The 15,769-nt window shown below is 43.2% G+C and overlaps 2 protein-coding genes across 2 annotated transcripts in view; one reads left to right on the top strand and one right to left on the bottom strand.

Annotated features, from left to right (window-relative positions):
- The window catches only part of si:dkey-22o22.2 (neural-cadherin), a 101,402-nt gene extending 97,084 nt beyond the window's left edge, over positions 1-4,318 (top strand). The window contains exon 34 of the mRNA XM_067511715.1: positions 409-4,318. Within this exon, the coding sequence (XP_067367816.1) occupies positions 409-1,050 (642 nt within the window). The 3' untranslated portion in view covers positions 1,051-4,318. The remainder of the gene's footprint in view (positions 1-408) is intronic.
- Positions 4,319-7,610: 3,292 nt separating this feature from the next.
- ccne2 (cyclin E2) lies at positions 7,611-15,393 on the bottom strand. The gene is made up of 12 exons (XM_067511718.1): positions 14,958-15,393; positions 13,428-13,466; positions 12,595-12,676; positions 12,447-12,500; positions 11,887-12,029; positions 11,006-11,141; positions 10,742-10,888; positions 10,253-10,348; positions 10,028-10,162; positions 9,800-9,911; positions 9,399-9,556; positions 7,611-8,837 (listed from the first exon to the last, which is right to left on the bottom strand). Exons 1-12 carry the CDS (start codon positions 15,044-15,046, stop codon positions 8,727-8,729), a joined length of 1,302 nt encoding a protein of 433 aa, XP_067367819.1. The 5' UTR covers positions 15,047-15,393; the 3' UTR covers positions 7,611-8,726.
- Positions 15,394-15,769: the final 376 nt, after the last annotated feature.

Here is a 15,769-nt window from a genome sequence, read left to right as displayed (position 1 = left end):
TGCACATACTGTGAAAAGCTGAACAGGAAGTGAGTTGGTGAAATAAAAAAAAAAATTCACTTTTGTCCTGTTGTGGCGATATATTCACAATCGTGAGTTTAGTTTTAAATTGGAGTAAATGGACCTTAAGGTTATAATTCGAAATTCAGTCCACAGCCTCAAACAAAAGATTTAGTAAATAGAACTGTACTGTTATTATTATATTATGCACAAGAAGAGGTAACAGCTGTCACACAAATATTAGGAAAATAAAGAGTTAATGGTGCTAATTTGTACATGTTCTGTATGTGCACAAAAGCTTTGGCAAAAATTGCTGGTTATTTAGATCAGCTTTTAATAATCAGCTGGGACGTCCAGGGACATTATTCTACCTCTAAAATATTAATAGTTTTTTTTATGTTTTTCCAGAACGGTTATGATATCACCGAGTTGAAGCGGCCCCTGTGCTCCAGTTTGTCCCAGTCTTCGTCCTGTACCACCGCCCCACTCATCAAATCCTCTCCAGGCTCCCAGGAGGAGGTTCACCCATCCAGCTCCTCCTGCAGCTCAGGTGCCCCCTACCTCAGCATCCCACACCCTCATCACCACCACAACAGCGACTCAACCTACACCAACTACACCACACCTGTGGGCAGGGACACGGAGGCAGGTGATGTGTGCAGCTACGTTGAGAGCACTCAGGCAGCGTCTCGCTCTCATGTGGACTTTAAAAGCTACGTGGCACGAATCATCTGGGAGGCGGACAACGACAGCGAAGTGTTCCCACCTGATGCCTACCACGTCTGGTGTGTGGAGGGCTCGGGGTCGTCGGCAGGAAGCCTCAGCTCTCTGGGGTCGGCTGCGTCTCGTCCAAACATCACCAACGGCCTGGGTGACGAGGAGGAGGGTGACGGAGGAGGGTTTGTTCATGACAGATTGTCCCGCTGGGGCCCCAAGTTCCAGGCTCTGAGCGAGATGTACGACCGGCCTCAGTTGGCCCTCACGTACAGGGACGCAATGGCCTACATACAGAGGAGCCACAGCCACGACCCCCTGCCTCAGAATCACTAGGGGGCACCGCAAACCCCCCCCCCCCAACCCTCACACAGTAAATGCAGACGGGGAAGCAGAGGGACTCAGTTCTGCTGCGTTCGTGTTCCTGTTAAATTTGACACAAACAAACAAAAAATTACCAAAATCCAGAGAACATCTCCACATTAACAGTTAAACACCGTTTCACACAGCAAGTTTCTACAAAAGGCCGAACGGGTAATAAACATAACGGGTAGAGTCTCACTGTTAATCAGTTTAACACAAACCACCTGACACACAATGAATATGGAGGTCCGTGAATGAAGCGCACCTGTCGGGCCTGTGGTCAGTTTCTAAACCAACCTTTGATCATTTATACTTTGAAGATCAGGCCGAATAAAGTGTGACTGTGATTTTGTGTTATTGCTTTTCCTGGAAAACATAACATTTGCTGCAAACCTCCACCGTCTGTGACATTTGACAAAGGCCATTGGTGGAAGTGTGTGTCACACAGATCTGTTGTTTTGGCTGATTAAATGTCAGCATTCAGGGAAATGGCTCAACCGTTATTTCTTTAAGAGAGAACACAGGCTGTTGAAAAAGCAACAGAAGTAGGAACAAATGTAGGACACGGTGTCTCTCCTGTCATGAACTCACCCTTCATGTCTGGTGAATGTGAATAAATGTAACACCAGGCATAAAATATTTCAATAGAGTATGAAATCAAACTGTGACACAAATACTAAAGTATCAGTGTTGTCAGCTCAGCCCCCACAGACCTGATGATGGGCAGTAGTCACCTGTGGAGGTGCACACAGAGCCATGAGCTGTGATTGGCTGCACGAGGTACTGTCTCAAAACCCTCGCTCAGGATTGGCTGCTGGCCTTGATGGAGGCGGGACAAACCTTCACCCTGACAGCAGTCCGTCATGAGGAGGAAACGAGCAGAGAAACGTGAATGTGAGTAAAACAAACCGCACTAAGTGTTAAGTGGCTCTGTGGGTAGATTTAGACTAAATTAGTTTGTGGGAAAATCAGGTGAAGGTTCGTTCAGGTTGTTTGTTAGATTAAACTTCTACTCTTCAGTGACATTTACTGCTTCCTGCACTTATCTAGTTTTTTCACATGTTTAATTCTGAGTCATGTGGACACATTGCTGATCTTGTGCAGCAGGTTAAAGTGAAGACTGTCACCTGTAGAGATGGATTCCTGTATTCAAAACGACTCCTAAAACCATGTGACAGAGGAAAATCGGAACCTTTTGCAGAGAACGTGGTTCAGTAAACAGCATTTACTTCAGTGCCTGAGTTCATACTGCTTTTCATAAAAAACAAGGGAAAGTTTTCAAAGTGTTAACATTCCAAAAACTGCAGCAAGAAACGTATTATTCAGTGCTCAGTAAATTCCCAATTACAAAGGTTTTTTTTGTAACAAACATAGTTACAGGTAATTTAAACTCTAAATTGCACTTTAGTATTATTGAAATATTTCACATCAACGGCCTCTGTCTGCAACAGGCATCACAAATAGAACGACGTCTTTGACCGTGACGTGATACGAACGCAGCAGCTCTGGTTCCTCGTGTAGGTCGCTGGAGGTCAAGTCTGTGATTCTGAGGTTTGTTCATGTAGTGAACAGGAACCAGGACGGAGACGTTGGAGGTCTGAGCTTAAAGGCTTGAAATACTGTAACTTGTGGCAGCTTTACACAGGAAACGCCATCCAACATGTATCTCTGTTTAAAACAGTCCACTGGGCCATATTTATTTCTGCCTGTTGCTCCGCTGATAACGTGGCTTAAAGAGTCTTCTGGGTGACTGCAGCTTTCTTCTGAATCATTGTGCTTCATTAATTGCAGCAGCAACATTAGGTCCTTGATGGGAACCTTTAAAAGCCGAACTTCGAATTCTTCTTTAAGGGCATCGTAACGTAGCACTGAATCTCTTTAGCTCCACACGAACCCTTTTAATTTGACCCCACTGCACAACCCAGAGCCTGCAAACGGTGAATTTAAGAGGATGAGCCAGAAACATCCACTGCTGCTTTCTGCGCGTCCACTCATTCACTAGAGCTCAAACAATAACCAGCTTGTAGATTCTTCCACCTTCCTGTTGCACTAATTCCGAGCAGAATCTGTTTTCCTGGTGAAACACTCCAACGTGTAAATACGCTTTGATAGGATGTTTGCAGATGAGATTATTTTTGTACACCCTTGTAGAGACCCCCACGAGCTCCCCTGCTCTTGGGCAGTTGGTTGTCCACCATGTTAACAAAGTTCGAGTGTGTGTGTTTGTGTTAATGGTCAGAAGAAGCATCGGTGTGTGTTCAGCCCTGTTTGGACGCTGATCCCACATTTTCACAGACCTTCGTTACAACAGTTCAAAACCAAAAGAAACAGAGAAGTTACATTTGCCAAACAGGAGCAGATCTTCTGTTTTATACCTCACATTGTAACATCTACCAGCACAACTGCTGCAGTAAACATCCCGTTTGACAATGTCAAATTCGAATTCATTATTATTGTTGTTGTTGTTGTTATTATTATTATTTTATTTTCTTATATGCAGGTACATTTTGACCAAGAAGGTCAGAAAAGTCTTTCACCTGAGCCTTTATGACTTTATGTTTGAAATCAAAGACGTTGGTTTGTTAGGCCGTGTGTGCAAACGTTTCCCAGCCTTAGTATGTGATGGTCGATCCCCAGCCCTGCTGTCCACCTCTTACCCAGTTGTCTTTCTGATGAATGTAGAGTAAAGGTGCGTTGTGAGGTGGTGTCGGAGCAAGCAAAGAGTACAATCAGAATTTATTTCAAATGTTGTTAGACGTTCTTACAGGAGACGTGCGTGTGTCAATCCTCTGCAGACAAAATGGCGACAAAGTCACACGTTTGACTGGTTTTGCAAAACAGGAATTAAAATCTGGGGTTTTAGCGGGAAAAAAAAATCCTGAGTTTCTTTAACTTTTTCCCTTTTTATGTACCTGAATTTAAAAAAAGAAAAATTGAAATCAAGTGAGCCCTTGAAGAATTCTACTTAAAGCTATGCATCTAAATGAAGCAACACGGGTCTTTTTCTAAGGGGGCGTCCGCGTGTCTGTTGTCATAAATCTGTTTTTTAAAGCAGTTTAAAATGTGTATGAGTCAAATTCAGACTTATTAGATGAAGTACTGAGCAGTGTTGATCTGTGTGATATAATGTACATATGGACATTTTATAGCAGCTTAACATGAACATTTTCCTTTTGTATATGACTTTTAATAAAAAGGTTTTTCCCCAGAAGCTCAGTTTGGACTTTTGCTTCACATGTTCCATCAGGAGATCAGAGCGTAAAACTTAAATTACTGTAATTGCCAAGTTAATGTTTATTGTTGGTTCTGTCATTGACTGTTACCGTCTCACTGAATCAGTGCTGTGGAAACACTTTTTTTATTCTAAGGTTCTGGTGCAACAGCGCCACCTTGTGGTGAACCGGCAGCGCACTGTGGCTGACTTCTACTTACTGTGAGGTTTTACTTTGTGGAAGTTATTTACTGAAACCGCCTGATGGTGTCGTGCTGTTCATCAGCTGCAGTCTGTTGTTCTGCAAACAGTATTTGGAAAAAGCAAGAAGTCAAGAATCGATTGAAGTACAATTTAAGTACTTCAACAAACCTTTACTACTGTAACAGCTGGAGTTACTTAGTAGTTTAAAAATTCACAATTTGCAGCAGCACAGACTCTAACAAAACACTATTTAAATTAATAATGATAAAAATGACAAAAACATGCAGTTTATAAATGTTTTTGGTCGATATCATACTATTACACACTGAATATAACAACAAATCATCCTCAACAATCAGAGAAAGTTGAGGATGTTCAGATGGTAAAGGCAGTCGACCACGGACCACAGGGTCAGTGGTTCGATCCCAGTTCCCGGCTATATGTTGAAGCGTCTCTGGGAAAGACGCTGAACCCCTAACAGCCCATTCCCCCCCACCAGCTGTGCAGTGCCGGTCCAAGCCCGGCAGACATTGGGGAGTGTTGTGTCAGGAAGAGCATCCGGCGTAAAAACTGTGCCACATCAACATGTGGACGATGATCCGCTGTGGCGACACTGAGGGGGAAAAAAGGAGAAATCTGCTGAATTTCACAAACCTTGTTGTGCTGTTTTGTTGTTAATCAGAAGCTAGGAAGTAAAAGTACAATGTCTGACTCTAATGTAAGAAGGAAATACGCAAATACCTCAAATGTACAAAGAAGTGGACACACAGAAAGAGGACTCATTTCACACTGTGTGTGTCTCTGTCTCTGTGAGGACATGGGCCCAGTCTGCACTAATTTAAAGGATGAGGTGATGATGAAGTTGGTCTTCAAAGCAGCAGTCGGGGCTGTGAGAATCTCCATAATTTCACTCTAAGGATGTGGGACAAAGTCCCCTGCGTCGTCCTTCTGTGCAAAAATCTGTTCCACAGTTTGTGAAGTTCCTTCTGGTTTGTTCCCCTGCGGTTTTCTGTCTGTCGCTGCTCAGCTGCAGCAGAGGAACCAGAACTCGAAGAATTTTGTTGTAAAAGCACAAACGTTGGATGAGACAGAAAACAAAGACTTGTTGGCTTCATATAAAATCTGGAGACAATTCGGCAAGAAAAGGAGGAACGATGACAGGAAACAAAGGTTTCTGGTGTGTGTGTGTGTGTGTGTGTGTGTGTTGGGGGTTGCGGCCGCTTGTGTCTGCTTGTTCTATATTGTCTGTGACCTCTTTATCAGGAGGGGGTGCAGCCTTTAGTCTGTGGCTGAATGTTCTAAAGTGTGTGTGTGTGTGTTTTCCTGACTGACCTTTTGGTGAAGTGAAGACTTTGCTGGTCCTATCAAATTTAAAGGTGTGTGTGTGTGTGTGTGTGTTGAGGCCGCGCTTTCCCAGGCTGACACAATACACTCACTCTATAGGAGTTATTAAAAAGGGGGGTGGGTGTATATGAAGGAGGCCTCTGTCTGCAAAAACGCTGTGTAACTCCAGTGTGTCCTCACAGGTCCTTAAGACGGTCGTCTTCAACGGTTGCTTTGTTCGTCCTCATCAGCACTCAAGTGTTTTTCTTTGTTTTCTCTGCAGCTGAATTAAGGACGAACTTCACGCTGAACTGAGAGTTTCAGCACATCAGCTTCAGTAATGACAGTGTCACAGTTCACTTGCAGCCAAAAAGTAAAACTTATGAAACTTGTCCACACAAAGTGCAGTTAATACTGTTGTCTCCGAGTTGTGTTGTCAGGGAAACGGTGAAGTAAAAGTAGGCGTTTCTCACCTGCTTCTTTGGTATTTTTGACTTTTGCACGATTAGAAAAGCACCTGTGAGGCTCTTGATGTCTCGTTAGAGAATTATGTGAATTTGTGCACAAACTGTAACAGTCAGTTTTGCCTAAAGTCAGTTTCACTTGAAATCTCGTTTGCATCTGGTCTCAGGACTTTTAGACGCGTTTGCTTTAGTTTACCCTCAACTTGTGCGTCTCCTCTTTTATCTGTCTGATGTTTGTAGCTACCTGTGATTTTACTGTGCGTGTTTGCTCAGAGCTGTAGCCTCATTCATAATATAATGAACACAGAAAACAGAATTATAAATCAGGTCAAACTGTGAACTAAACTCATTGTAGGTGGGTTTAGAAACTGCACCTCTATAAGAACCAGAACTTCAAGAGTAGGATTTAAGTGTCAATCTGACTAATAGAAGCACTGAGTCTCTTAACTTGCTTCTTTTAGTTCTAGTTAATTAAACTTCCCATTGAAATTTTGCCCTTTAAAAGCAGTTTATGGCCGACTCATTTCACGTTTGTGCTGCAAACAAAGGTAGAATAATAGTCACTGTGGAAGAAAAACAGCTGCTGAAAAGTGACAGGAAAACTTCATGGAAATACTACTTAAAAGTACCATTACCACAAAGTAGAAATACTCTTAAAAATGAAAGCACTGAAAACTTCACTGAATGTATGAGAATCAAAATGTGCTAAAAAAGTAAAAGTAGTATGTGCAGAAATACTTTTACAGTAAGGTGTTGTTTTTTATTTTAAACCAGAATCAAAGCACTAATGAAGTATTACAGTGGATGAAGTATTGTTAGTACATTAAGTATTAAATTCAGCTCCAGCTGCTGCTGATTCGGTTCCACACAGAAAAAAGGACGAACACTGGTCAGTAAAACCGATGCACCAGAGACACAATGCTGCTGAATTCAAGTTTAGCCAGTAAAAACTGACGACTCTCTTCAGCCTTATTTCTACTATGACAACAAGATTTTCTACCCTCAGCAGCTTCAGCCACTGAGTGAAGACATCTGGAAGAAATTCGAACTACGATGGTAAAACGGACCATTGTCTGTCCTTTATTCACACTACAAATGTTTTCTGATTCTCCAAATCCACATTCAACTTGTTATAAATTTACCTCTAAATTGTAGTGAAACTGAAATAGATGAGCAGTTGAAAGTCCTTGTTGTGGGATCGAGTATTTCACACTAAAATAATTTCTTTTATACCCTCAGATTTAGTGTTGGACGTGCAAACTCCTTATCTGAAACCTCTGCACTTGTAAATCTGGTGAGTTTTTGTTGTGACTTTACACACAGAAGCAAACTTGTCTCAGACTTTATTTCAAACATTCCAATATAAAATGAAATGACATTTGTAAATTGCTCTATTTACAGAGATACATTCTTGAACATCTGCTTACAGTTCACATGGTTGTTTGTTCACTGCAGAGGTTTACGGTCACAGCTGTACAGTTCATCTTTTGAAGGCACTAAGAAATGACAAGCTAGCACAATGTTTCATGGAAAAACTGTATAATTTAAACAGGTGTCACAGCAAAATCATAAATAGCTTTTGCCTTTGGCAGTAATCAGACTGAGCTCATTAGTCAATGAATTGGTTTTTTTTTTTTTTTTATACATATGAATTTTTCCTGTACATATTTAAAGGCCTATTAATAAATACAAGCATAAATGAAAAAGCTAAAAACTTTACACAATTGTCAAGTTTCTCAGGAAATGTAACGTAAACGTGCAACCCGGGTTGCAACCGAAGAATTAAACGAAGGAGCAATTAAGCCACAGTTTTCAGGTTCCATCACGTTACAGCAAATAAAGTGTCCGATGGTCCTGTGGCTAATGCAGCTACAGCTACAGCACACTTACCACCTGTGGTGATGCAAAGTTCATATCTGCACCTTTTTATATGCAATTCAATAGTTGACAGGGATGTTTATTTAAAACACATCAGGTTCCCAGTGGAATGTAATACTTAACTGTAGAAAACCAGGTTTCCCCCCCCCCCATTTCTTTCTTTCGAGAATCTGACTGAAAGCAGAACAGAATAGCACCAGTGAAACTCCCATGAAAACCTGAACAGGTACAAACTGTTTCCTCTCAAGCCACCAGCTGCTCCACTTCACATCCAACTGTTCAACCTGTAGCTGCTGCCCGTTCACACCAAATCCAAACTAGTAAAATTAATAAAAATCTGATTCCTGAATGTGTTCAGATTTGCACAAAGATCGACAGGAAGCAAAACGTCTGAACTTAGTGTTAAAAAAAAAAAAAAAAAAACCCCAAAATCAAATCCAAGACATGCTACGTGAAGTCTTCCTTAAAATAAAAACCCTGTCCTGGACTGTGGATCTGTGTGGGTCTGAGAGGTCGGCCCACAGGTCAAAGTGGAGAGGTAGCGTTGGTCGCTGCAGCTTGGGTCCTGCTCAGGGATTGGCTGGTTTTTCTGTGCTGTTAGGTGGAGTCAGGATGGCGTCAGCGGCAACAGGAGACATCTGGCAGTTGGAGCTGTGCACCTGACACTCCTGAGCTTTTCTCTGCAACATGGAAAATACATTTAGTGAACCTCTGTTGCTTTTACAGGCCTCCGATCAAGATGGAAGACTTACAGCTTTACTCTGCTGGGATTAAAAACATTAAGACCAATGACTTAATACTTAGTTTCCTATTATTTAAATATTAGCTGCTCATTTTCTAATAATTGGTTAAAATCAAACTTGTACAAGCAGCAGCAAGTGTAAAAATAAGAGTTGTAAAAGTTTTGTAGAGGTCATCTTATTCACAGATCCCCCTACAAACAGCAGGCAGATGAACTGCTGCACTGGAAGACGTTTGCAGGTTCTAAAAAAACTGTTTAATTTAATTAGGGATTCAGAGCATTTGGGTCAAAGTTTGTTAGGAAGTGGAAAAGTGCCAAAAATGTCTTGAAACAAAGAAATTCCACAGTGGAGTTGTGGGTGAGGTTGACATTTCCACTCGTGTCTGTGTGACGAGGGTTTGGAAAATTCCATTTTAATCCTTTTCCTCCTCATCTAATTGAGCAAACCTGTAGCAACTGTGGCTGCTCATTTGTAACAGGAGTCGTGGGTGTAACTCACCAGCAGGTCCAGATAGGCCACGTGTGTCTGGATGTTGTGTCTGTCGTCCGCTTGGACTTTAGGGAAGTTTTTGAGCTGAGGCCTGGCTTCAGATCGCAGCGTATCCATGAAGGGGCTCATCCACTGTACACAGGGGGCCACGCTCTCCCAGGTCAGACCTGCCACACAAAGGTCAGAATGGAAGGTTGTAGGTTATGACTGACAAAAGGTTGTAAAGTTGGAGAAGTAATTTTGGTTTTGTCTTTACAGATTTTCCCCATTTTCTTTTTAACTTGCTGCATTTCTCAATCAATATGACAATTTTATTCTAGAAATTTAGAAAAGGATAAAACTCAAGTGGAATTCCATAAAGCTCAGCTAATTTTAACTGTTCAGGTAACAGCTGTGACATCACAACCTACCTGAGACTTTATGAACCACATCAAAGGTGGAGAAGTGGCAGAAGGCGGCTGCACCCAGAACACTGTAGCTGTAGTCCAGCGAGTTGATGTCCATCATACACAGGTCTAACAGCTACAACACAGGGGTCAAAGGTTAGCGTGTTATCAAAGTTACTGTGCAGTGCTTCGAGGAATCTGTAAAAAGAACTAGAGATCTGTGATGCAGCCTTTCAGCAGGTGCTCTGGTACCTGTGTGATCTGGATATAAGTTTGTTGTGAGAACTGCGGCACCAGGAAGTTCTCTCCCTCTTTCTGAGCGTCCACCTGAGCGTACAACTTCAACCAGGAGATGGGCGTCTCCGGACACAGATTCCAGTCCAACGCCTGCAGGAAGACAAACACGCATGTCAGAAATGTACGTAGAGTGAAGGTGACAGCAGACAGCACAGGTGCATGGTGAGTGGGGGGTTATACCTTCAGTATGTGAAGTTCTGTGCGCTGGATGTCCCATATGTCGCAGGCTCCATCAGTGACGTAGGCAAACTCATAGATTTTAGGAGGGTAGATTTCCTGAAAGAAGAGAAATTAATAATTTCAGGTCTCTTTGCTAGAACATTAACTGAACCCTGCCCTCAAAGTGTTAACAGGTTCCAAATTTATGAGACCAGATGTAGAACATCGTGGTCTGTAAAGTTATGAAAGATCCGTGTTGTAGCGTGTTTTTTTTCCCCGGTCAGAAGCTGGATAACATGTCTTCTGATATTCATAGTCATATTACATAATCCAGTCTTAATGTGGAAATAAATGGGGTTTTACTGCACAGCATACATGTCGTATGTAGATTTAATTTTGAGGCTGTGGAACTAAACTAGTTTCCACAGCTTTGAGCTGCACAGGAACAAATTCCCTGCACTTCAACAGAAAAGCCTGCGTGTATTTCTGGCTGGATGCTGAGGGACTCACCTCTATTTTGGAGGCGATGAAGAGAGCTGTGATGCCAATCAGCTGCAGGTAATCCTTGTTGACGTTCTGCTGGGTCAGCATGAAGCGGTCAAAGTAGTCCTGAGCGAGGTAGGCGGTCTGCCGGTGGAGGCTGTAGACCTCACTCACCTGCACATACACATGACAGACACGGTTTAACAGACCCACTGATTCCAAATGGTGACGATTCTAAGTTTCTGTACCTGTGAAAACACCACTAACATGTAAAAGCAACCACTCTCTCACCTCGAGCAGCCAGTCGAGCAGAATTGCCCTCATCTTGGGCTGAAGTTTGGGATGCCGCTGCAGGTAGCTCTTATCGTGGACGTACTTCAGCTCTTTGTTGAGCATTTTGATCCACACGTCATCTGAACTGGCCCAGCTGGAACAGAAAACACCACACGTCATTATTCACATGCTTCCACTTCATTTCTACAGCTCAGCGCCACATACAGGCTAAAAACATGCAATCTGCTCTGCTCCTTCAGTCTAAACCTCTGTCAAATACACCAGCCAGGCACACTGCTGCATTTCTTACCAGGGTCAACATTAAATACTTTAGGATAGAAAATCATGCCACCTAGTGGACGGGAGTGTTTGGCTGATGTGTTTCACGTTTGTGCATTAATAAGTTTTATTGTCTGCTTCCTCTCCACTGTTGCCCAGGGTACATCTTTATAGTCATGATTTTATTCTCTAAATTGCCTTGAGATGACTGTTGTGAATTGTCGCTGTATAAATAAAGTTGAATTTCTTGCAACACCTACATTCGTTTTCAGAAAGTGCAATACAACAATGCAGTAGATATTGCAGCATGACTGCTCTTTACCCTTCTATAGATTTAAAATGTGGATGCCATTTTATATCTGCATTTTTTGCCATTTAATAAAAGAAATAAATAAATCATGAACAAAACTGTTGTTCTGCCTGTACTTTGTATGCAGTTAAACTTGGGAAACTGGGAATGAAAGTATCCAGCTTTAAATGAAACCTTCAGATTGGATCAATTCACATTTACAGAATGCACAGTTAACAAGGGCATTAAACCCTGAATAGATTTGGGTGAATTCACATCTCAACAACAAAAGGGTCTCAGCATGAAGTGGAAAAACTGCAACACACATTACCTGAGGTGGGGGATGGGGGAGGCCTTGATGAAGAGGTTTTTGAATGAGTACTGTTTGAAACTTGATTGATCAGACAGCTCCAGTTCCTTGTGGGGAGTTTCGATGAGAACACAGGGACTCGCTCCATCCTCTGACCAACACGTCTGGTTTAAAAAAAAAAAAAGATACACAAAAGATGAGTAAAGCTTTTTGCAACGAGGGCAACACCCAAATCCATCTATAAAATGATCTAAAAACAGACTTTTGTCAAATCTTTAAGCTAAAAGACAGTTGACTGATATCCTACAACAACTTCAAGAGCTAACTATGCTAAAAACAGCACGGCTACAGATTACAGCCATCACTTTTAAACTTTCCTCTTAAAGGTATATAAAAAGTTTACAGCATATAGTTTACAGTAAAGTCCAACATTAAAAAATGGTCAGATACTGTAAACTGAGAAACAAAATGGATGCTGCCAATGTAGGAGAAGGAGGGGTTCTGGGCAGGGAGGGGTGGACTCAGCACTTATCAGTTATAAACACAATCTTTCAGAGGTAATGACAGAGATACACACTGACCTGTATTTCATAGCTTTGTTTTTTGATGACAGGTTGTAGCTTCTTCTTAGACGGCTGAACGACGAACAGAAACAACTGGTGAGTCTGAGATTACATTACAGAAAGACCATAAAGACAAGATTTGCTATTAGTGAGGACTCAGACAAACCTCTGATTTTCTTTTCTTCAGTGGGAGTCTGACAGTGGACTCGGGCGCGTTTGAATCTCTGGCTTGAAGTGTGATGCGTTCACTGAAATAAATAAAAACTAGATTAACATGATGACCTACAGGATTCCTGTGCGACTTTGACTCCCAGCATTTGTTAATCAATAGGCACAAACCCAAAACGGTGCCCTTGTACTTACTACTAGGAGCAACACTTTGCCATGTTAGTCATTCTAAATTGTAAATGGGCAGAATCTGCCATTTTAGCTTGAAGCCCACAGTAAGATTCTCATTCACTCAAGTTGGATGAATTAGATCCAAACATGCTGCGGAGGGGTTTCCATGACTAAAACGAAGATATTATTCTTCATGCTTCAACCTTAGCTGCTAATCTGTTTGATATCCTTGATTAAAATCAGGGCCAGGATCAGTAATTTGGACCATGAAACTGCTGCACAATGACACCGAGATGTATTGAAATAGGACAATTACCCTCATTGGCCTTGTACTCATGTGATGTGCACTTAGTACAGAGTATGTGTGGGATTAAAGGAGGAATGAAAACGAGTTTAACAAAAAAAAGTCAAATAAAAGTTTGTATTGTCTAAAATCAATGACTCAGGGTGGATTTGGGCAAACTTAGCACATTAGGTATCAAAGGCCTTTGTCATACAACCAAACTCTTAACTACAGAAGCAGCACGTCACCATCAATCAAAATATGATCATCACCGTGTTGGTTTCAGTCTTTTCACCCAGATAAAGAAGCCCACTCCTCTTTACAGCGAGGGCCCATGTGACCCGCACCACAAGCTGAGGACCCCAAAGGCTGCTTACCTGCGTCTGGACATGGTGTCAACCGTGTGTATGGCTACGCTGCAGAGAGGGAGAAAACAGGGGAGACACATCAGTCATGTGGGATGTTAACATGCGATTTCAGATGCCACAGTCCAACTGTCCTAGAACATCTCATGGCCTCGTTACACATCAGGGGCCATTATCTGGAGCCACTGGGCCCAACGAGCTCAAGTACATGTTAGAGCAACTACAAGTGTTTCCCAAATGAGGTTGCATAAGCCTTTAAAACGCAGAGAACAGCAGCATAACTAAATGAATCGTATGATGCCTCGAAGGACCCGCTGAAGCTCGTGTTAACCGCAGAATGATCCGGGTCGCGTTCACGGTGCCAGTTCGAAGTCGTGGTTAGCTCGAGATAACACAGTGGGGACATGTTAGCTTGTGACCACGACTGAGGAGCAAAAGTAGCGCCACGACACGAAGACGTGCTCCCTCCCCGAAGCCGAAGCTCCGCACGGAACGAGCACCACACGGATCACCTCACGGCACAAAGGGGACCAGACAAAGTGTGATGAACGGGGCAAACTCGGCAGCCGGGTTCGGTGAGCTAGTGCAGCCGAAAGAAGGGGGGGGCTGCTCGCTCCCTCGATTTCAAACAAAAAAAGCTTAAAAATGCCGCGTCCCAACCACAGTCCACCGTCTTGGGTGACGAGGCACACATCTCTAGGGGTCTTTTGAGAGGTTTAAATGGGGAAACTTGCTCAAATTGCAACTTTTATCGAGTATTGAAACTCAAAGACGCGCCAATTTCCGCAGCGCCAAAGCGGGAGGATTTGAGTCCTGCCTCCCCAAACCAATACTTGGTCCGCGGGGAAAACGAGTACAAATTACCGCTAAAATAAGCCGCATGGGCTTAAAACTAGCTTCGGCCGGTGGAATAAACTCTTGTGGGGCACACATCTAAACACAGACCCTTTTCAAGCCCACTAAGCAGCAGTAAAGTGGGCAAAGCCAACACCACCGCGAAGCGGAGCAGTGGGGCAGCTAACGTTACTGTAATTAGCAAACGCAGCCGGAGAACTGCTAACTAGGTCAACAACAACCAGCAAAGCCCGAGATCGATAAACGACGACCTGCTGCTTTTGCAAGCAAACAACTAAATATATGCTCGACTTGGAGGGAAACGGGAAAAACACGCGTTCAAATCCCTTTTCTAATGGTTTAAAGTTACAAGAGCCATTCGGGACAGAATGTCTCCACTAAAACCCAACTAACAACATCACTAATCACGTCCGCAGGCGCGAACACACGGTGTAAACTAAGCGATGGACTTTACAGAACAAGTGGCAACAACTTCAAATAAGCCAAAATTACAAGACAACGTAATAAACTCGGATGTGGTTGCTGCCCCTGACTGCTCCACATCTAAACCCATTTAGCACCAAACTACGTTAGAAAAAGTCCCCATTTAAGCGCACGGTATAAAACCAATGAAGATCGCAGCAGCAGAAATCCGTCCTAACGCTATAAAAAGGAGCATAAAGGTTGTTGCAGGCTCGGTGGTCTTACCTCCTCCGTGAAGAATGAATGAATGCATCAGCTGTGGCGCCGGCGCCAATCCTTATATCCGCGTCTTCCTGGTCGCCCCCACTGCGCATGCCCGTTCCCGGTTCACACAAACCCGCTAAATGTTTAAATTTGAAGATCGATTTTCACAAACGAGCATCGGCGAACTGTTCTCGCGGCGTTAATCCACGCTCCTCTGCGGGAGGATAATGCATGTGGGGGCTAATGTTCGGATAAAAGTCCGATTTACCGCGAGTCACCGGAGCCCTTGTTCACTGCTAGCGGACAGCGAGTCGCTGAGAGGTTTTTTGATTAAAAGGCAGCTTTCCGCACATTCCGGTCAAACTTTGCCGACTCGGCAGCAGCACAGACGTCACCCGGCGTCGGTAACTTGAGCTAATTCCTTCACTTTGCGGAGTTTTCGCTCACTTTTTTCGAGGCACAGAAACCGCTTCCGCGTGCAAGTCACGCCCTGGGGAGGGCGCTCGGTGACGTCGAGCCAATAAGAGTTTGAGAAGCGCCAGCGCGTGCCTCCTGCGCAGAATGTAAACAGAGGGAGCACGTGGAGCAGCTGTCACAGGGAGCTGCTGAGGAAGTGTGTGCTGAATGCAGCTTTTAGCCAGAGGAGGAAGCGGTGCTCACATTTGTAATTGAATTAAAGTTCCAGCACTGAAGACACCTACAGTACAGCGTTCAAACGGCAACACGAGGAAAAGCGCAACAGTATTAGCATCGACATGTACCAAATGTGCAAGTACTAAGTTTGCAAACAATTAAATGTGATGTTTCATTACTGATATGCCTTGTGCATTAAT

This window comes from Channa argus, chromosome 7 (assembly GCF_033026475.1).
Source record: "Channa argus isolate prfri chromosome 7, Channa argus male v1.0, whole genome shotgun sequence".
NCBI classification, from domain to species: domain Eukaryota; kingdom Metazoa; phylum Chordata; class Actinopteri; order Anabantiformes; family Channidae; genus Channa; species Channa argus.
The sequence above is the reverse complement of the archived record's forward strand: the minus strand, read 5'-3'. Positions and strand labels throughout refer to the sequence as shown.